The sequence below is a fragment of the Lathamus discolor genome, chromosome 3 (assembly GCF_037157495.1).
Source record: "Lathamus discolor isolate bLatDis1 chromosome 3, bLatDis1.hap1, whole genome shotgun sequence".
Lineage (NCBI taxonomy): Eukaryota > Metazoa > Chordata > Aves > Psittaciformes > Psittacidae > Lathamus > Lathamus discolor.
Genome location: NC_088886.1, coordinates 148,504,236 through 148,526,072, shown reverse-complemented (window position 1 = coordinate 148,526,072; position 21,837 = coordinate 148,504,236). Strand labels below are relative to the sequence as shown.

Below are 21,837 nucleotides of genomic sequence, written 5' to 3'. Positions count from 1 at the left end.
GGGAAAAAAATATACTACTGCAGTGGTAAACGGAGACGAGCCTCAAGTTGTGAAGCGCGGAACGAGGCAGAGTGCTGCTCATCCACTTCAGGGATTAATCAGTGTTTACACAAGGTAGTGGACAAACAAGCACTTAGGTAGGTAGGCAGTAGGTATCACGGTAATATTTTCTATTATCCTTTGCTGGTCAATATTTGCACAGCACATAATTATGCAGCTCAAGACCCTAATGATGATTAAATTCCAAAAGCACAAGCACTTACTCATGCAATTTGTGTAGACAGCACTTGGAGGCCCCACAACTGCAGGGACAGAGATCATTTTAAGGAATGAATGAACACTGCTGACTAGGAACACAAACACGGGTTAGGAAGGGCCACTGAAAACTGAGGCCACAGTTAATGTTAGAGATTGGGATGAAGCTGTGATAACTGCACCCACTGAGGATGAACTCCTGGATCTTCTGGTTCTGCATGACAGTACTTCACCTTTTTGTATCTGCTGCTTCACAAAGGGCAAAGGACACTACCCTTCTTTGAGATCCACGGCTAGAAAGGGCAAAGAGTTACGTGCAAAGACAAACAAATGGATATTTGCACAACAGTTTGTGTGGTTTTATTTCAAAGCTTCTTTCCAGGGGGAACTACTCCCTTGCTATTGCATGTCCTGAAGGCACAGCAAGCCTTGAAACTTTGAACATCTGCACACACTGTGCTAAGCCACGCTCCATTTATCTTCTGTGACAACAAAGATTCCTTACTCCTTGTCACACACACACTTTCAGAGGGCCCTTTGTAACCTCCCAACTGTCCCAGCTAAACCCTTGCATGCTGAATTGCTTTACAGTTCCAGTTCCGCTTGTCCTCCTCCCAACCCACCCCTTGTTAGACTCTCCAGGTATTCTACTTCAACAGGACTGTCCAGCTGCTCCCCAGCCTCCCTGCTCCCCAGATTTCCGCTGCTCTTTTAAAGGACCCTGTAGTAAGTTGTGCTAACAGATGCACTATACTGGCCAAACAACAGGATGTTGTAAATGTCCAACTCCTGTGTGCTTTTCATATGGATATGCTAATGGGAACGCTATCAGCACACAGTTGTAAATGCAAATAACAGAGCAGAGCCTTGACATCTTTTATGGGTGTTTAACCACCTTCTGTCTTGCAAGAGACCAGCTCCCTGCTATTTGTAAGCTAAAAAGTGAATAGCTCACCTCGTGTCAATGCTGTGTAAATCAGTTAAGACAATAACAGCACACGCAGAGGCACTGCTAAGGCTAATTCCAGAAGAAGCCTTTAAGTCACCGATGGGCTTTCTGATCTTGTCCATGGGCTTTCCAATCTGCTCCATGGTACCTCTTCAGTTAACTGCACACACTCAGAGATGGGTTTTATTTAACTCTGTTTTATTTAACTTCATTAAAACATATGCCACAGTACATAAACAAGCAAGAAACATTACGGGTTTAAAAGTTTTAAAGAGCCAAACTATCTTACCAAGCTGCTCCTCGATTTTCCAGTCATCCAGCACTCCAATACCCCCACCTAAAGTTAACATTAGCAGTCCCTGGTGGATTTGATAACATTCCTGGCACCATGGCTTCTGGGCCAAACCAGGGTTGTCAGTGCCCTTAGGCACGTGGGTGCCCGTTTGCCATAGTCTGGATGAGTTACAAAGGATCTGGATTCACTTCATCATTACTTGAGCACACATGGTCTGCTCTGTACAACAAATACTCTGTGGTTCATCCTTCTGGTCTCTGATTTACCAATTCCCTGGCAGTGCAGAGTGAACCTGAAGACATTTCACACTTAGATTGATGAGTGATGCAGATATGTGAGCAATAAATAAAGCCTTCCCAGTTGTAACACTGTGTGTTTCATTACAAGTTGTATCAACTTTGATAGCGACTCCTGATGCTTTCCTCAGGATGGTCTCTACAGCACTGGGGATTGTGCTACCGATCTCATCTTGGTCAGGATGTTTCAGTGTCCACCAGCTCCTTTGGTCACTTTTCTGTTCCACCTGCCTGTACCGCTGCTAAAACCAAGCAAACAAGAGAGAACCACCCCCCTGCAGGCATCATAAACATACAACTGGCCAAATTCTGCTGGTACAAATCACATCGCAACTCTCTCAAATACGAACTCCAATAACTGCAGAATCCGGCTGAAAACAAGGAAAATACTGCAAGTATAGTTTTTACAAGCGGAAATGGCTTCACTGCAAATCAAACTGTTTGCTTATCACCTTCACTGCTGTGTACTACATGTTCTTACACTGAGTTAACTGCTGTAATGGTGTGGGAGATGATGTCGCAAGAACAAGTTGAAGAGAACAGGTCAGCTGTCATATTATGAGAGTCCATAGCTGCAATATGAATGATCAAAACAGTATTTAAGTCTCCTATACATGTGCACTGAAGGGTTTTAGACATGTCTCTTAACAAAAGATCACAGCAATCTGAACTAGTTCTAAAGTTCCCAGCTATCTGCTATTATGACTTCGTAATTGACACGAATTCATTAAAAGAAGTGATGCTTTTAGCTTGAATCCATCTGCCTGAAACCACCGAGCTGTGCTGTGACACAGATACAACAATTAATGACCAACAGGCAATAGGATAATGAGTCAATAAAGATTTTAAATGGTGTGAGCTGGAACCATAACCAAACTAAGAGACAGATAAATACAGCTGCTTAACTCTACCAAAGGAAACTGATTATACTGAGCCACTTATATGAATGCCACATTCCCAGGATATCAAGAAAAAGCCCAGAATATCCCACATTTAGCCCAAGACCAGAGCTTTACTGCTGTTTCATCACTGTATTTCTAATATTGCTGTAAGACAAGTTGCAGTTAATGTTGCCTCCACGCAGGACGTTATCAGCAAATGCAGAGACAAAAGTTATTTAATACCAGCCTGCAACACAGCATAAAATAAAGTTTAAAAACCTCATAGAAAAAACAATAATATGGCAAAAGTGGTTCTGACATTGTAGAGTATGTCACGGTTGTTAAAGGAATGATCTTCTTCCAGCAGTTATTATGAAGTTGTTATTTACGTTCGGGTTGGTCATGCCTAGAGGTCCCAGCTACACTTGGAATATGCCATGTCCCAGCAGAAAGTGCCTGAAAGGCAGGTGGGAAGATGTGCTCCTCTGCAAGATGGACAGCAGAAGACTTTTCCACCAACAAACCACCGGCATCAGCCTCAGCAGAAGCAACATTGCCAGGAGGATTTGAGTGGGACAAGCAGGAACGCCAGGGAAGTTTAACCCAGGCTGTGTCTGTCCCTTTGCAGTCAGCAAACAGGCTGACAAGGGGCAGAGCAACATCTACCTGCGCTTGCGCAAAGCGTTCAGCACTGTCCCATAGAAGACAGGATTCACCTCCCTCTTGTGCTGCTGCCCCAGAGCTGGATCAGGGCTGCAGGGGGGGTCTCCCCAGAGCGCAGCAGAGGGGCAGGATCCCCTCCCTGAGCTGCTGCTCACGCTCTGGGGGTGCAGCCCGGCACACGGCAGGGTTCTGTGCTCAAGCACACACTGAAGCTGCGTCGTGGTGAGCTTCTCATCAAACACATCCTACACCAACGTACATCACCTGTACATTCGATCTTCCCCAATTTTGCCTCTTCCATGGTGGCTCCACCAATGTTAAGGCACGTATTTAGCTAAACTCATATTATTAATTTTAGTGATTTCAGTATTTCTTGCTGCACATTTCCCTGCTTGATAAAGCACTTGCCACAGGTGTGTCCATGGTGGGTGGCCCCAGAAGGCAGAAGCCACAGAGATGCTCACCAAGAAGGCAATCAGCAATTCACAGGGGTTCAGCATTTAGACACGTACCTTTCAAACGGGGTACACACGGCAGCACTCCCCGCAAGAAACAGATCTGAATGCTCTGCAGTGGGTTACCGAAACATCACAGAGAGCCAGAGGCTCTTCCAGAAACCTGCGACCTCCCTCCTCCAGCAGAGCAGACCCATGAATCAATACCTCTCTTTAAACAAAGACAGCCCTGTGGCCATTGCTCTCCTCTGGCCCCCATCCCGCTCCTCTGGTCAAACAGCATTGATACCAGCAAGTCAACCTAGTTAGTTACAGTCAGTTAACTTCGCTAAGTGAAACCACTGCTGTTTAGCAATCGTTACTGCTCTCGTGTTAACTGGACTGCATTACCCAGCTACAAGTGAAAGAGTTCACTGCCTGTGGGCACTGGTAACTTGCCACGACAATACTTTGCTTCCGAGTCACTTACAAGCTGAGCAATCATTAACTGCAGAGCTGAAGCTCTCCATGTCTGCTGGGGTGTCAGTTCTCTGCAGGAAGCCCCACCTAATTTCATAGAATCATAGAATCCCAGACGGGTTTGTGATAGAAGAGACCTTAAAGCTCATCCAGCTCCTGCACGGGCAGGGACACTTCCACTGGAGCAGCTTGCTCCAAGCCCCTGTGTCCAACCTGGCCTGGAGCAAAGTTAATTAACTCACCGCAGCACCATGCCAGCGTGGGCACTGCCTTAAAAGTGATCACCAGGGGCGCAGGCCAGGCCTCCCGTGCACCCCCTGCTACACGTGCTGCTGGCTAAACAGACACTCAAGCAGGGTACGAGCTGCCTGTGCTGCTCAGGGCTCCCTTCCCCATCAGCGCAGCAACCGCCGCCCCCCCTCCACCTTAAATATGCCTAAAAGCAGCCCCTTCGCTGGGCAACTTCACACAGCGAACAGGCGGCTGAGCAGTCGGGGGGGGTAACGCTGATCCTGCCGCCCCTGGTGCAGCTCCGTAGCCCAGGGCCGGGCCCGCAGTGGATGTTCGGAGCCATGTCTGGAGTGTTTCCCCCCTCACGCCGCCGGCCGCGCCTCGGCCTCCTCCGGTGGAGGGGGTCAGTGCCAGGCCGGGCCCCGCTTGTCACCCACCTGCGCACGGCCTCGGCCGAGCCGGCGATGGGCGTCCCTCCGCCGTCGCCGCCGCTGTCGTACAGCACCCCGCTGATGTCCAGCAGCACGCCCCGCACCGCCCGCCACCAGGCCGCCATGGTCCGCACGCCGGGAGGAACCGAGCCCGACGGAGGTGCGGAGCAGAGAAAGCGAGCCGCGGGGGCTGCTGGGAAATGTAGTCCGAGGAGGGCGGTGTCTGATAACCTCAGACACACAGGACCCCAGCCTGGTTTGTGTTGGAAGGGACCTTAAAGCTCATCCAGCCCCAACCCCTGCCACGGGCAGGGACCCCTTCCACTGGAGCAGCTTGCTCCAAGCCCCTGTGTCCAACCTGGCCTTGAGCACTGCCAGGGATGGGGCAGCCACAGCTTCTCTGGGCACCCTGTGCCAGCGCCGCAGCACCCTCACAGGGAAGACGTGTCCCTGAGGATGGACATCCCCTGGACCAGAGGCTGTGGCAAGCCACGGGGATGTCTTCCTCAAAATCCACCCTGGTTTTGTCACTCCTAGAGGGGCTCCTGACCCTCAGCAGCACCTTCACATGAGTGAGGTTGGGGCGGGTGGGCTGCAGCAGGGTAGGATTTGGGGAGCAAGGCACCTACCACAGGGCAGCAGAAGGCTGAGGATGCTGACAGGGCCGTGCCCTTCCTCGATGGCGTCTTCTCATCCATGTCCACTACTTCATACAGACAGACAACAGAGAAAAAACCACTGTCTCACCATATAAAGACTTTCACAATCACAGATAAGATGTTATCAAATGTGATGCAGCTTTACAGATAATACTGTTTTCCCCCTCGATAAAGTCCAAATGCTTTCTTATTGCTAACATTATCAATAGCATGCCACAATTCCCAGAATATATAAGGATCTGCAGTGGAATTATAGTGCACTCTAAGAAAATCCAAGGAGCCTTGGCACAAATGATTTGCATCACTGCTTCTGGAATAGCCTCTGGCTTTCCCTTAAAGATAATATCTAAACTGTGAAATTCATTAAATAGACCCAGAAATGGATCAGGTTATTTAAAACAACATTCCTAATGGTGCAATATCTCAGCTGTCTCCACCGATAGCGAACATTGTCTTGGATGGTGTTATCAGCCCAGGACACCCGCTATGAATATTGATCCACAGCTTGTTACAGCCATCACTTGCCATCAGGACAGGTCAGGGTTGAAACCCACCTAGCATCAAAGCAATTTAAAGGCAGCACTTGGGTGGAATTTTAATGCTCGAGCTGGGAAACGGCTCAACTTCAAACAGACTGCTAAAGCTGATCCATGAGGGTGGGGGATTCCATGTGTGCCTCTGCACAAGCACGTTTCTGTGCTGGTGCGTGTGCACGTGTTAAACCGGTGATGTTTGGACGTCTCAAATGAATTCAGTGCTGCAATTTACCTTCTCAGCTCCTGCAGACACAGCAACTCAACCAGAAATGTCTGTAGTCTGATCCCAGGGCTGGAGCAGCTCTGCTCTGGAGCCAGGCTGAGAGAGCTGGGCTGGGTCAGCCTGGAGAAGAGAAGGCTCCTGAAGGGGAGACCTGAGAGCAGCTCCAGTGCCTAAAGGGGCTGCAGGAAACCTGGAGAGGGGCTTGGGACAAGGGCCTGTAGGGACAGGCCAAGGGGAATGGCTTGAACCTGCCCGAGGGGAGACTGAGCTGAGCTCTTAGGCAGAAGCTCTTCCCTGTGAGGGTGCTGAGGCGCTGGCACAGGGTGCCCAGAGAAGCTGTGGCTGCCCCATCCCTGGCAGTGCTCAAGGCCAGGTTGGACACAGGGGCTTGGAGCAAGCTGCTGCAGTGGAAGGGGTCCCTGCCCGTGGCAGGGGTTGGAGCTGGATAAGGTTAAAGGTCCCTTCAACACAAACCAGTCTGGGATTCTATGAATTACTTGTGATTACATCACCCTGAACATCTTCATCTCATCCTCTCGTTTCCCTGTTATCTTAAGGCCAGTGTGCAACAGCAAACAGGAACCCCAGCTCTGCTGGGTCACCTGTAACAGGAGGAGGGTTGTGCCCTGCACCTCTTCCTAGGGGTAAAGCAGAAGCAGCAGATTCCCACCCAGCGCTGCCTTCTCCAGCTAAAGAGTGCCTCTTCCTTCATCCACACCTCAGCCTCACTCACACCACCAACAGGGACACTAAGGAGAAGGAAAGGCTTCCTCCTGAGCAGATAAAGATGTGCAGAAATACATTGCCAGCAAGTTTATAATAAGCACAGCTGGCTACCAGTGGCCACAGCACTGGCACAGGGCAGAGGCTGGCCCTGCTGTTGCCCACCCTGTCCCAGTTACAAGGTTGAACAGACAATGAAGTATCTCCACTCAAGGCAAGGAGGGTCTGTCAGGGGGCTGCCCCATGGGGTAAGTGCTTCTTCAGCACTTCGTGCCTCAGTTTCCCTGCCTACTCACTGAGTGAGTTTCAGTTCAGGCCAGCCCTTGGCCCAGGGTCTGAAACAAACCAACCCTGAGCTGCCCCGAAATGAAGAGTTGCTCATCTCTCTCTGTAGTTTCATAGAATCCCAGCCTGGTTTGTGTTGAAGGGACTTTAAAGCTCATTCAGCTCCAACCCCTGCCACGGGCAGGGACCCCTTCCACTGGAGCAGCTTGCTCCAAGCCCCTGTGTCCAACCTGGCCTTGAGCACTGCCAGGGATGGGGCAGCCACAGCTTCTCTGGGCACCCTGTGCCAGCACCTCAGCACCCTCACAGGGAAGATTGTTTCCTAATATCTAATCTAAAATAGATACTAGTTATCTAATTAGAGAACAGTTAAAAAACATTTCCCGACTGAAAGAGCAGAGCACTTTGATCCTGGAGTCTGCTTGGAGCAGCGGAGGGATGCAGGAGCTGTCCCTCCTCTCTCTGTCCCTTTGTCGCACGAGGTTGAGGACCACTCCTGAGCTGGGGCCTGCACGCAGGTCAGTGTGTGGGTGGGAGAAGGACCCAAGGGGACAGTGGCTCCATGAGCAGTGAGTGACACACCTCTGCTGGCCAAGGACCCGGCCCTGGGGCCAGAGCTCCTGTCTGCCCCTGGCGCATCCTTTCACCCAGCCTGCGGCAGGGAACAGGAAAGCCTGGCCACAGTGAGGCTGGTATGGAGGGATGGAGGGATGGAGGGACAGAGGATGGGAAGACAGAGGGATGGGAGGATGGAGGGATAAGGGACAGAGGGATGGAGAAATGGAAGGACAGAGGGATGAGAGGACTGAGGGACAAAGGGATGGGGGACAGAGGGATGGAGTAATGGAGGGACAGTGGGATGAAGTGATGAACGAATGGGAGGACGGAAGGACAGAGGGATGGAGGGACAGAGGGATGGAGGGACAGAGGGATGGAGTAATGGAGGGGAAGTGGGATGAAGTGATGGATGAATGGGAGGACGGAAGGACAGAAGGATGGAAGGACAGAGGGATAGAGGGACAGACGGATGGAAGGACAGAGGGATGGACTAATGGAGGGGCAGTGGGATGAAGTGATGGACGAATGGGAGGATGGAAGGACAGAGGGATGGAGTAATGGAGGGACAGTGGGATGAAGTGATGGACAAATGGGAGGACGGAAGGACAGAGGGATGGAAGGACAGAGGGATGGAAGGACAGAGGGATGGAGGGACAGAGGGATGCAGAGCCAGAGGGACGAAGTGATGGAGTGATGGAGTGACGGAGGGATGGAGGGATGGAGGGACGGAAGAAGGGAGCCGGCGGGGAGGGGGCTCGGGGGCAGCGTGCCAATGGCTGCGCTGCCCCCTCCTCTATCCCCCCCCCCCCCCCGCCTCCACCACCTTCCCCTCCCCTCCCTACCCTCCTCCCCGGCGCTCACTCCGCGCCCAGCGCCCCGCCGTGCGGCTCGGGAGGCGGCCCGGCCCCGCGCAGCCTCCGCCGGCTCCGCGCTGGGAGCCAGCAGGTCTCCGGGAAGCGTGGAGGGTGGGGGGGGAATGCCGGAATGCCCGGACCGCGGGGGCAAGGCGGCCCCCATCCATCATAAAATCTCCTTCTCCATCTTAGACATCCTGGATCCTCAGAAATTCAGCAGGAGACGCGAACCGGCCGCGGGGAGCTGGGGCAGCGTCCCCCGCTCCGGCGAACGGGAGGAAAGTTTGGGAAGAGTTGAAGTAGGAAAAGACGCTGCTGCTCTCGGCAGCGGGAAGAATAAACTAGAGGCACATGGTAGGAACGCGCTCGAGTTTCTCCGGCCGGTGCTGGCGGGGCGAGCAGGTGGAGGCGCCGGCGGACGGGATCCCCATTCCCGGTCGCTCGGGGTGCGCTCCCGGTGCGGGATCCCAGTGCGGGTCTCCCGCAGGAGGATGGAATGCGCAGCGCGGGGGAAGGGCGGGCTGGAGCTGGATTTGAAGCCTGGATGATGCGAAGGGAAAAAGTTCTCGGTGTGCGTCCGTCAGCCCCGGCTCCTGAGGCATCCTCATGTCCGCCCCGGCTCTTGCCCCCGGTCCCCGTTGCCCGGGGATAGGCATGGAGGGGTGGGCTGCCCCGGCGGGCCGGCTGGGTAATTGCTCAGCCCGTTCCCACCGGAGGATGCCTGAGCTCCCGTTGATCGATATCCTATTACCGACTCCCGCCTATCTCCTGCCCGCAGCTTGCAGGTGCCCACTTCAAACCTCCTTCCCCCGGCCTGATCCTAATATTGTTCGATTAAAACTTACCTTTAATAGATGACATCTATCGATCCGGCCCTCGCAAATCTGAAACTCCATTAGCGCGGGGTTGGGGAGGAGTGGGAGGGAGGAGGGGATTTATTTCGCTTCACAAGGGGGACTTTAATAACTTCTTTTTTAATTGGTAAGAAATCCATACCGCCGCTTCCCCCCTCCCCGCCGCGGGTGCGGTGGCACAGCGGGGAGCGCGAGGGGGGGCTTCGCCTCACCTTTATCTTGTTTTAACGATTTCTCTCATTTTATGGCGCTGGGGGGTGTCGGAGGAGCAGAGCCGGGACCCGAGGGGTGTCTGTGGGGAGGTGCGGGAGGAGGGTGCGCAGACCCCTCTGACCAGCGCCGCCATCTCGCCTAGATGCGCACCCCGCGTTGGAGAGCGGCACCGAGCGCGACGAGGAGGGCCCGGCAGGGGACGGCAGCGGGTCCGGAGCTCGCCCGGGCTCGGCGGAGGAGCCGGGCTCGCCGCGGGGCGGCAGGCGGCGGCGGGCCGAGCCGGGGTGCGGTAAACCGCGGCGGGCGCGGACGGCCTTCACCTACGAGCAGCTGGTGGCCCTGGAGAACAAGTTCCGTGCCACACGGTACCTGTCGGTGTGCGAGCGCCTCAGCCTGGCGCTGTCCCTCAGCCTCACCGAGACGCAGGTGAAGATCTGGTTCCAGAACCGGCGGACCAAGTGGAAGAAGCAGCACCCAGGAGCCGACGGGGCGGCCCCATCCTCATCCCCGACGGCGGCGGCGGCGGTGACGGGCGGCGGCAGCCCCAGCCCGCCGGGTCCCGGCGCTTTGCCCTTCCAGACTTTCCCTTCCTACGCCGCTGCCAACGTCCTGGTGCCGCCGGCAGCCCCCTTCGCGCTGGGCGCCGGCGCCTTCACGCCCTTCCTCGGCCCCGCTTTCCTCGGCCCCTTCTACGCCCCGCACCTCTGAGGCTGCGGCGGGACAGCCCAGGGCCGGGTGCGGGTCTCAGCGCCCTCCCTTCTGGTGGTTGCATGGCGATTTCAAGTGTAAGAAAGTTCATTTCTAAGCGGCACAGCAGCATGTTTAAGGCACATTGACAAAGAGAAAAAGCCGCTGGATTTTATTAGCACATTTGAGATGTAATTATAGGTGTCGGAGATGGGAACAGTGACTCTCTTTACACATGCCCTGTGCTAATTCCCTCCAGATTCTACTCTGAGTTGGTTTTTAAAGCACTCCTCGCTGATGTTTGGCTTGTTAGCACATGTCGCAATTCTCAAGGGCTTGGGAGCACTCCTTACCACTGCTGTTATCCTGTTTCTGCTGATGGTGATGGTGAACATGGATTTTTCAAATCCCAGGGATGCTCGCCAGTGAAGATGTCTCCTGGCTCTGAGTTTGCTCTGAATTCACTCCTTCGACTCAGTTGTGCCCTGTTTGCCCCATGTTTTACTCTCCTATCTGGCTTGTGACCTGAAAACTATATGCCGTACAGTTGACCTCCTACCTGGAGGAGAGTTTTCCTTTCTGTCTGAGAAGAGATGGAACTGCAGCTCTGTGTCATTGGGCAATGAGCCGGGAATCTGCCTGTGGGTCCGTGGGACTTCTTCCTTTCAGCTCATTCCCAGTGACTTGAAAGGTTTTGGATGAGATGTCTGAAGATCACTCTTTTTGCAGAGAACAGTTGTTCTTGTACTAACACAGCAAATGAGGCAGGAAAGAAACCATAACTCAGATAATACGATTGCATTATTCATTCCTTTAAAAATAGGGCATTTGGGGTAGAAATACAGAGGTTCCAGCATGCCAAGACCTATTTTCCATAACAGAGAAACACAGGCTTTTTCTTCTTTTGCTGTTTGGAGTGGTTGTTAGAAGGGAAAATCACATTTCATCTTCATCGTTCCAAGCACTGGGATGAAAAGGAATTCTGTCTGGGGGTTATCTGTCTCTGAGTGGATGGGGAGTAATTGGTTTACAAAAGTCTGTCTCACGCAGTTCTCCACATTATTGCAACACACTGTTCAAGACTGTGTCTTCTCGGTTTGTTGCGATGCTTTAAAGTACATATTGGCTGTCCAACCAAAAAACCTGAGCTCATAAATCCTATCTGACTCTTGTGTTTGTCTAAATAAAACGGGGTTTTAAATTATTCTGTGTTTAATTGGTTTTAATTGTACTGGGCTGAAGCAGTATTTGCTTCATGGGCAGCTGGGTGCAGATACAGTCCGTGAGTGCAGGTGCCCTGGCTGTGAAGGGGGCTTCACAGGACACCCTTCTCTTCCCAAAATCACCTTCCTGACTTCCACCTTGCTGGGAGCAGAGGTGTGGAACCCACAAGGCCAGCCTTGGGGAACAGGAAGGGCATGCAGTTTGCTTTCCACACCACATGGGAGGTATCAGTTTCTTCTTCACTGTTTGCAAAGCTATGAACAAAACACGAGTCGCCTCAGGTCACGGATTTGGAACTCCTAACTACTGTATGAATGTATTTACTTGCAGGTTAATTACAGTAACTTTTAAACTCTAATTTGTTTGAAGTTAGAGTCATAAAATATGGAGTCGTTACAACCACTCAGTGTACTTCCAGAGCTGCTGTTGAAAAGGCAGTCCCGAGGTCTGCACCATCAGGATGCAATGCTGCCAACAACCTGCTGTCCCTTGCTGGCTGCCTGAATCATGGAATTGTAGAATCAAAGAATGATTTAGGTTGGGAAGGACCTTAAAGCTCATCCAGTTCCAACCCCTGCCATGGGCAGGGACACCTTCCACTGGAGCAGCTTGCTCCAAGCCCCTGTGTCCAACCTGGTCTTGAGCACTGCCAGGGATGGGGCAGCCACAGCTTCTCTGGGCACCCTGTGCCAGCGCCTCAGCACCCTTACAGAGAAGAACTTCTCCCTAATGTCTAATCTCTGGTGGAAAAAAGGAGATTTGTGCCAGGTCATTTGTCATATGGCAGGACAAGGGGGAATGGCTTTTAACTGACAGAGGGTAGACTTAGATTAGATATTAGGAATTTCTTCACTGTGAGGCTGTAGTTTTGCTGTTCATAAACATCTCTAGGCTCTCTGGTTCACGAGGAATTCTGCCTTTGGCCCAACTCCATTAGCTTTACAGGAAATGGGAATACTGGATTCCCATGCAGGAAATGCCAGCCCTTTTCCCCCACCACTCCATTAGGTCACTTCCGTAGCACAGATTCACAAAGATGTTGTAGGGTTCATTCCAGAGAAGGTACCAGTCATGGTTCCCACCTTGCATGACTCACACCTCTGCACAGTGTTGGAAGGGTGCTGCACAGCACTGATCCCAGTCCACCAAAGCTTTTCCGGCTAATTGCTTCCAAGCCTTCCTGCTTTGTGGAACTCGGGTGGGTGAGCTCTTCAGCTTTTAGCTGGGTATGTGCTGAATGGCCATTTATTACAGCAGCAATTCAAAGCAGCCCTGGAAATAGCAATTGCTGTTAAACACTGCATTGTCCACATTATGCCATTCACACTGGTAACACTTTTGGGAATGCCCCACTGAGTATCCATTATCTCTAACAATTCTGAGCACAGATTTGTATAATAGTTACAGGCATAGACAAAAATCGACTTCTCTTACAGCTGAATAGAGATGTTAGAGGGAATCTTCAGTAAGTTCCATGTATAAAAAGAAACAAAAATGCATCTATATTAAGAGTTTTGAATTCAAAGAGAATTGCTCCAGAGAGAACAGGAAAGTCAATTGCCTCCCTTATAGCACTGTAACATCCATAATAACAGTGTCTGCAGTGAGCAGGCACCAACTACCTGGTTTCAGACTGCCCAAAACACTGTTAAGCTCTTCTTAGACACCTTCATTTCCATTCCAGAACATAACATAGCAGCTGGGGCAATGGGCCTGCAATCTCACCTCCAGCAATGGCATGTACTTGGGGCATCATAGGACAGCAAGAAACATGTGCTGTGCTTCAGCTGCAGGAAGGGAAAGCTCTTGACTCATAGTGTTCATCTCTGCACAAAATACTTAATTCTTTTTTCATACCTTTTCTTTACACAGGCAACATTAGTGGTCTGAGAACCACAAAAGCACTGCGGAAATGAACTTCATTCCTGCTGATGAAAGAAGTGCATGGGTGAACACCATAACATCACACCTAACAATGTCAGAAACCTCAACTTAACCTGGCTTTCAGATCTGTAGTTGAGAAAAAGACTCCAAATAACTCATACAGTTGGGTTTGCAAGTCTGAAGAATAGACCGAACAACTAAATACACTGAGAAATGACAGATAAAATACATTTGTTGAAATGTCAGTGATTTTTCATTAAGAAAACCAGTATGATTTTTGTGTAATACATGACTGGAGAATTAAACTCTGTTTCCTTCCTAACAATCTGTCTCTTATTCTCTCTCTTACTATCTCTCTCTCATCATTATTATTTGTTAAAACATCTGTAGTAAGCCACGTGCTACCTACACGCAGGTTCCTGAGCTGAGGATAGAATCCACTTGCGTATTTCTCCTCACTGAGATCAACTAGGACCATGTAGAGAGAGCCCAGGAAGACCCAAGACAAGGAGCAAGGAGAGAGTGAGCTCAGAGGTCTTCTGCTGCTCTTCCTCTGGCAGAACAGTTCCTTCAGAAGAGACATGACCACTGATTTGCGTTGTTGCTGTGGCACATGCAAGTCCCACCTCTTGATGGCAGCACAGGTTGTATTTATGTTGAGAGGTGCATAGAGATGTCTTCTGGCAAACGTCCTTTTGTCCGTCCTCACCCACAAACATGCTCCTGTGCTGTGTGGAATGGCTGACGTGCAGGGGATATGAACATGGAGGTTTGCTCTGGCTGTTCTCTTTATCACCTGCCTCATGGGCTCCAGGTAGCTCTCTCTGGACTAAATGAGCTCCTTGCTTTTACTACAGAAGGTGTTGACTAGGAAGATCTGCCATAGGAAATGTACCAAACATTTAAAACTCACATACTGTGGGCTGGATTCCAGCCTGCAGTTTCTCTGTAGGATATGCACAAAGCAGGTTGGGTCCCCTTTAAACATATTGCTACCTAATCCTTCCTCATTTTCTGCGACACATATCACAACAGGTATGTGCAGACCTGGTTGTGGTATACTCACGCCAGCAGTTAGACCCTTTGTATTGGTCACCTCATTTCATAAACACCATCTCTTTGGCAATCTGCCACTTCTACACCACGTTCAGAGCAGCGATGAAAGTCGAGGTACCCATGTGTTCATCACAAGCCTCACAAAATACAACAGCTGATCTATTAAATGCCTCATCAGCCCACTAAGTGGTCAGGTGACTCGGGAGTGATGGAGTTGGTCCCATACATCATTTAGGAACGAGATCAAAGTCTGATCTCCAGCAGCTTTACAGCTCATGGGCAGACCAGACGTCTAGAAAACTTTTTGGTGGGTGAGATTCTCCTGAGGAAAAATTGATAGCGGGGTTCTTGCATCACTAGACCTGACCACATCTATTTGTTTTCCAGTATGACTCCAGGATCAGCTGAAGTCACCCTGAAAAGCACTTTTTTGACATAGGAAACTCATGGTCTGGGCCCTGTTGCTGGCAGCGTGCTCAGTAAAAGTCTCTGGGAAGATAATGATGTGTGCAGCTAGTTTGCAAGCTGCATGTTACAGGTTTGCTTTAGCCTCTCTGTTGCCTTCTTTGCTGTTTTACTCACAGGAGCTGTTTTGTGGTTCCTGTGATTCATGTAGCCTGTAGCAACACGACATTTGCTTCACAAAGTATTAAACTCAATTTCTCTTAGATTTTCCCCTTCAAACACTGAAGAGTTCCTAAACAAGCTTCTTTCTCAAGATGATCACCTCATTTTCTACATTCTGTGGAACGCCACATAACAAATGTAATTAAAAATGGGGCTGAGGCACGTTGCAACACTGCAGAGGGATGTCAGAAGTATCCCAGATTCATGCTTTTCGGGCAAGCAGCCTCTGACATACTGAAAATACTTTCAGAGATACCAGATCTGTGTACAAGATAAAAATCAATACAAATAAAAGATCTCACTTCTTCCTACACATGCTGGCTTTGATCATGGGAGTTACTTTACTGCTATTTTTTAAAGAAAGAAGCCTTAAAGGCCAGGTTTGATGGGGCTTAGAGCAACCTGCTCTAGTGGAAGGTGTCCCCGCCCATGGCAGGGGCTTGGAACTGGATGAGCTTTAAGGTCCTTTCCAACCCAAACCATTCCAGGATTCTATGATTCTAGATTAAACATTCATTTATCTTTTTTAAAGGAGAATATACAGAGATACAGAGACATTGCAAAATGGGAACCTTAAAAGATATCAGATTTTGTATCTGTAGATCTTTAAGAACCTGATGTGATGAGTTAGAGTCAGGTGAGTTGTACCTTGTCATCTCAGGTTAGGTCAATTCCGTGCTGATGTCCCAACACCCAATACCCGTGCTGACACCTCTTCTTTAGTGCTTGTAGGTGGCCATTAACCTGACACCTTTTCTTATTGTTCAGTCCCTCCCTGAATCACTCTAGAAGTCCCAGGTATTGCTGAATCCAAGAAATGCTGCACTTCACTGGAACTGCCTGAGAAGAGCGGTAGTTTGGAGAAATGGTCAATGAGCTGCAGAGAGCAAAGAGTTTAAATGCTTTACGAGTTTGTGTGTCCCTTTTAAGGAACACCGTATGACAGTTTCAGAGTAGGTCATTTCTGTCAAGATCTTTCTGCTTTCTGAGGATCTTACTTCCTTTTGGCATATGTTCTCCATACTTTGGATACCTCAAGTTGTGTGATTTTTGACAACAATCATTATCTTGCATGACATGGTCTAGTGTGAGGTGTCCCTGCCCATGGCAGGGGTTGGAACTGGATGATCTTAAGGTGCTTTCCAACCCAAAACATTCTATGCTTCTATGAAAGAAATTGTTTTAAAACAATGGTCTTCAAAGAAAAGTCTTTTGTCCTAGCATGTATCAAAAAAACCCTGTAATTTTCTGAATTATCTGTATTCTACAAAATCTATGGCTCTTTTAAAGTCCTGAATGGGGAAGTTCAGGAACTTGCCACATGTCATCCTAAGGAGGCAGATGATGCAATAGGTTCCTTTGCTAATCTTTCACTGCAATGACATCTAGTTAAAGTCTGACTTGATCAAGGCATTATGTAAGTTCTTCAGTTTGAGACTCCACCACCCCTGAGCACAGTGCTCTGCATTTAGCAAGATCAGCAATCTTTGTTGCAGCAATGTCAAACACTTGAACTGCAGGACACAGTGGGAATGTGTCCTGGTACAATCCTGAGAAGAGTTTCCTAGCTCCTGAGAGAAAACGTATCCAGATGTTCAGTACTCAATCCTGAGATTAACCAAATTGACAAGGTATTTATTCTTATTACACAGTTAGATGTATTTATGTTCATTTTCTCTGTGCTCTCATCACAATTATAGCTGCCATCTGGGTCAGATTTTGAAAGTCTGGAGGTAAAGTTGTTGTCTCTTCCAGAAATCACTAGAAAAGAATGAAGAATCCAAGAATGAAGAATGGAAGTCAGGAAGCAGAAGATCCGCAGGATTCAAATCAAACTACATTTGTACATGGAAGAAGTGAGCTCACATATGAGGCACTTGAAAGCCTGGAATTCAAACTGACTTAACCTCACACAGATTTTCTTTGGTTTTTATCTTTCCATTTCTGATTTCTATGCTAGAAAACGCCATTTATCAGGCTCTTGGGGATTCTCAGGATCCTGCCCACTTTCTGCTTTCATAGATCTCACACTTGCATTGTGCTGCTGCAGGAACTTCAGGCGCCCTACTGTCAGAGTTGTGTGTCACAACTAGAGAAAAACCTAGAACTCATCACTAGTGAGCTCTTTTAATCTGTCTTGGTACACTGAAAGTTGTTTTCCCAAACTCTCTCAACTGTGTGTTTTCTTGGTAGTGTAATGCACATAGAATGTGCTGCTCACCAGAAACGTATATAGAAAGGCTCTTTCATTTAATCAAAATCAAGATCAAGAAATAAAAAGCTTATAATTTACCTTTTAATCTAGGCTTTTCATACAAATAAGATGTCTCATCTCATCTGTGGAAGGCTCTGGTCATAAGTTGCAAAGGAAAATAACCAAATATAAGTTCAAAATTGGAAACAATGCCTAACAGAAGACAGTAACTTAAACTGTTTTGATTCTTTAATTCAGTTATCCATGCTGTCATCTAACAAACAGAGTCTTGTTGAGACCTCTGTAAAATAAGCCAACACACAAATCGGGGTGGATAAGTATTAACTATAGCTCAAGGTTTATACTGCAATAGGAATATCAGCTGTAAGGGTTGTTGTTGTGCTTATTTAAGCTGGGTTAACTTGCCTCCATCCAATAGGACAGCACGATTTTGAGGGGGCTGTGCTAAGCTTTGCCAAACTATCTTTAAAGATATGATGTGAAAAACAAATCTCTAACTGAAGGTGAGAGGTAGATGAGCTTTGCACACATTACAATTTGTTGCTCCTGTGTTCTGACACATTGCACTATAAAATATTCTGGCTGTGCTGCAGGAAAGACTCAAGTTACTTGTCCCGCAAGAAATGTCTTAATGTAGAATTCTGCTGTCAGCAAATAACCAGAATAATGCAAACATGGGCCATGGAAAGCATTTTTCTATATAAGGCACTACCAAAAGCCTGCATCAACTTCATAGAATCATAGTCACAGAATGGTTTGGATTCGGAAGGAAGCTCATCCAGTTCCAGTCCCTTGCCATGGTCAGGGACACCTTCCAGTAGAGCAGGTTGCTCCAAGCCCCTGTGTCCAACCTGGCCTTGAGCACTGCCAGGGATGGGGCAGCCACAGCTTCTCTGGGCACCCTGTGCCAGCACCTCAGCACCTTCACAGGGAAGAGCTTCTGCCTAAGAGCTCATCTCAGTCTCCCCCATGGCAGGTTAAAGCCATTCCCCTTGGCCTGTCCCAACAGGCCCTTGCCCAAAGCCCCTCTTCCAGGTTTCTTGTAGCCCCTTTAGGCCCTGGAGCTGCTCTCAGGTCTCCCCTTCAGGAGCCTTCTCTTCTCCAGGCTGAACAAGCCCATCTCTCAGCTCTCACTGATGAAAGATTGAAGTGTAGAAGTAGAAATTTCCTGATAGGATCCATCTCCATCATTGGTATCTTATCACCTTAATCTCCTCCTGGGGTCTTTTCCAGACATATGTTTTCAAATAGGAGACATGTGCCACAGAAAAGTTCAGTATTACAGGGCAATACACTCAGCACCAGGTTTGCCTTAAAATCTGCCTTTGGCTCAGAGAAGGGTAATTTTTTTGCTGAGTGGCAGCACAGTTTCAGCAAGAAGAGAAAGAGTGAAGACTACCCTTTTGGCTTTCCCAGAGATGGGAAAAGGGGTGGGTCTGCCTTGCTGCCAGCACCATAGACTTGCATTGGTTTTAGCTAATCATGAACTTGCACCTTGAGCCTCAGGACTTGGATGAACTCCATATCCAACCTGCTGACTGGTCTAGGTCTTGCTCTGAGGTAAAGAACTCCTCCTCTGAGCTGAGTAAGAAACTACTGTGCCATTGAAGAATTGAACACCAGTGCCACGTGCCTGAACATCAGCTGCTGAGGCACTCTGGACATTCACTGCAACAGAGCTAAGAGAGTGTTAAACTCACTGTGTTAGTGCCTTCAGCAGCCTCCATGAGCAGAATGTTAATCCCTGGCACTCCCTGAGCTTGTGCAGCCAAACCGACTCCGGAGGCCCAGGCTGTAATTCCCTGGGTTTGTCCCCACCTCCAAATAACCACAGTAACTGGGATGCAATTCCTCAGTCTCCCCACACGCCTAATTCCTGACGACTTCAGTGAGCATTTCTGCCAGAGACAGAGCTGCAGAATTACTCCTAACAACTGTCATGACTTAACTTGTTCTTCTTATAACTTTATGGTTTACTTACATGTCAAATTGTATTTTCTGGATAAGCAAAATGAATATAATAACCTTGTTTTCTCAAGTAGGTCAAGATTTTCTTCTTTCTGCAGGGCAAATTTCTGTCAAATGTGAACTTTCATGTCTTCTGTTGATCATATTTTGGTTACAGTCATGTGGAGTCTTTTAGGTATCTACAGGTAACTAATCAGTACCCACTGAACTTCTGCTTTCCTTCTTAAGTCACAGGAAATAGTATATGTAGCTGGGAGCAGCTGCTTCAGGATGTATATTAATAGCTGCCTCTGTGCACAATGTGAACAATTTAAAATCCCAACATGATAGCATTTAAACAAGAAAAGTGGATATTTTCTGTGTCTTGATTATAAGTGCCCCCCCAAAAAGGAAGGAAAGAAAATAAGCCACAACAGGACTATGCTGATCCTACATAAAACTTACCCATCTCTTTGGCCTCCTCTGGACTTGCTGCAGCAGCTCCATGTCCATCTTGTTGTGGGGGCTCCAGAGCTGGATGAAGGACTCCATGAATATACTTAAAATTAAAACAATAAATACATTTTCAGACTTAAAATTTTAGGCATTTCAGGAAAAAAGAAATCATAAAGGTAATGATAGATAATAACTGCTTCTGGACTTAAAAGCTTGGCACAGTACAACTACATATTCATTCAACAATTACTGCGAAATGTGTTTTGCAATTTAGCACCTAAGGCACAACCTTTTGGTGCTTTATGCATTCAGCTTTGGCAGCAGATGTAGGGCACTATATCTAGTTTATACCTAGTAAGAGCTATAACTATATTAGCAAATTGAGACTAAGTGTATGTGTATTTACAGTGAACACAGCATCATCTGTTGTGCTCCCAACCCTCGCTGCGTCAGCCTGACTGCACACTGGGAAATGTTTTCTCTCAGGGCATTGCTCTTCAAACACATAAGCAATGATGCTCTCTGACAGCCGAGGTTTGAGCAATTTAGTTAGAAGATACAACAAGATTCAGGGGTATTTTCAGTTGTAGGGTTGCAGGGAAGATATGCAAATGGCACATCAACCTTGGACAGCATGTTTTCTTTGTGGCAAAAAGAAACTGTTATCCAGCAGTGATAAAATCACCAGGATAATTTTAGAACAAAACGCAAGAGGCAGCTAGAAGTTATCACCGCTAAGACTGAGGGGTTTTGGGGTCCCCCAATGAGGTGGGTCATAGGAAAAGTGAAATATTCTCAATGTGTTTCGTTTGGATTAAACCCAGGACGTATTTATCAAACACGTCTCACAGCTCCTTGTAAACATCCAGATTTTCTGGGTGTTTCCAAATGCTCTCCAAGTGTAATTTAGCCTGGGGAAAGGTCAGGGTTGTGCTGGCTAGCTACAGCCTGCCCCTGCTCACCTGCTGCCTCCCTCATGAAAGCTCTAAGCTGGGTTGTCCGGTAATGGACCTCACTCCCTAAGGCTTCTATCCTTCCAAAGGCAGCAGGGTGTGAAGGCCGGCCCTCCGTCAATGCCACACCACCAGCAGGGACCAGCAGCCTACTCCTGTCATGGTACCACGCTGAGGAACTGCAGAGGAAGTTGGTGCAACCTACATGTGGGCAGAGAACAGTTGGCACAGGAGCTCTGTGAGGAATCCATTAGCAAACTTAGCGAATCCCTGTTATTTTAAATTATTTCTTGTAAGCCGCAAGTGTAAGATCAGGAAAAAGCTCGTTGAAAAAAGATCATTGCAGCTTCGGTGAAAATATATCTCATAAAATACCAGGGGAGTGATGACCAGGTTGGACAGAGCCTTGGGTGGGATGGTTTAGTGTGAGGTGTCCCTGCCCATGGCAGGGGGGTTGGAACTGGATGATCTTGAGGTCCTTTCCAACCCAAACCATTCTATACTCATGCAGGGAGGCCACAGGACGAGCAGCAGCCAGTGACAGTGACCACAGTCATCCCCCACACTTCCCACTTCCAGGAACATCTTTCCTCTCAGGTTTTTACTTCCCTGCTCACCCTTTCCTACAGCAGCTTCCCAGACGGGAGCAAGCGCGGCCAAGGCCCGACTGGCACGACGGAGGAGCCGGCTGAGCCGCGGTACCCGCCCCGAGGGCGGTGATACCGGACCGGAGGGCGCTCTGTTCGGGCCGCCGGGTGGCGGAGGGGTTCTGCGGCTGCTACCATAGCCCCGAAGGCCGCTGTTACATAGAGGAGAGCGGAGCCCGAGCACCCCGACCCGGCAGAAGGGGCGAGGAGGCGGGCGGCGGGTCTGAGGGAAGGCAGCCAACGGCCAACTGGGCGGTGAATTGGTGTGCCGACGTCCCGTCCTGATTGGCTGAGCGCGGGGTGTGCTTGCAGTTCCACCAA

At 49.1% G+C, this 21,837-nt stretch overlaps 2 protein-coding genes and 1 long non-coding RNA gene across 6 annotated transcripts in view; 1 reads left to right on the top strand and 2 right to left on the bottom strand.

The window, feature by feature from the left end:
* The window catches only part of LHPP (phospholysine phosphohistidine inorganic pyrophosphate phosphatase), an 80,947-nt gene extending 75,851 nt beyond the window's left edge, over positions 1-5,096 (bottom strand). For all 4 annotated transcript variants that reach the window (XR_010610990.1, XM_065672443.1, XM_065672444.1 and 1 more), the window contains exon 1: positions 4,922-5,096. Coding sequence is in view for 3 of the 4 variants with exons in the window: in XM_065672443.1 (XP_065528515.1) it covers positions 4,922-5,040 (119 nt within the window). In the remaining variant the exon portion in view is untranslated. The remainder of the gene's footprint in view (positions 1-4,921) is intronic.
* NKX1-2 (NK1 homeobox 2) lies at positions 5,039-11,711 on the top strand. The gene is made up of 4 exons (XM_065670717.1): positions 5,039-5,075; positions 7,938-8,033; positions 8,946-9,107; positions 9,963-11,711. Exons 1-4 carry the CDS (start codon positions 5,039-5,041, stop codon positions 10,526-10,528), a joined length of 861 nt encoding a protein of 286 aa, XP_065526789.1. The 3' UTR covers positions 10,529-11,711.
* A 5,226-nt stretch (positions 11,712-16,937) lies between these two features.
* On the bottom strand, positions 16,938-21,747 carry LOC136010761 (uncharacterized). The gene is made up of 4 exons (XR_010610989.1): positions 21,487-21,747; positions 19,926-20,019; positions 17,592-17,647; positions 16,938-17,059 (listed from the first exon to the last, which is right to left on the bottom strand). It is a non-coding gene; the product is annotated as an uncharacterized LOC136010761 (long non-coding RNA).
* Between the last annotated feature and the right edge of the window lie 90 nt (positions 21,748-21,837).

Excerpts from the sequence above, each read along its gene's own strand:
- NKX1-2 (XM_065670717.1), top strand. The coding sequence starts at position 5,039 with ATGGTCCGCACGCCGGGAGGAACCGAGCCCGACGGAG. Across the intron at positions 5,076-7,937 it reads AGGAACCGAGCCCGACGGAG|GACCCGGCCCTGGGGCCAGA; the intron begins GTGCGGAGCAGA and ends CTGCTGGCCAAG. Across the intron at positions 9,108-9,962 it reads GAATAAACTAGAGGCACATG|ATGCGCACCCCGCGTTGGAG; the intron begins GTAGGAACGCGC and ends CATCTCGCCTAG.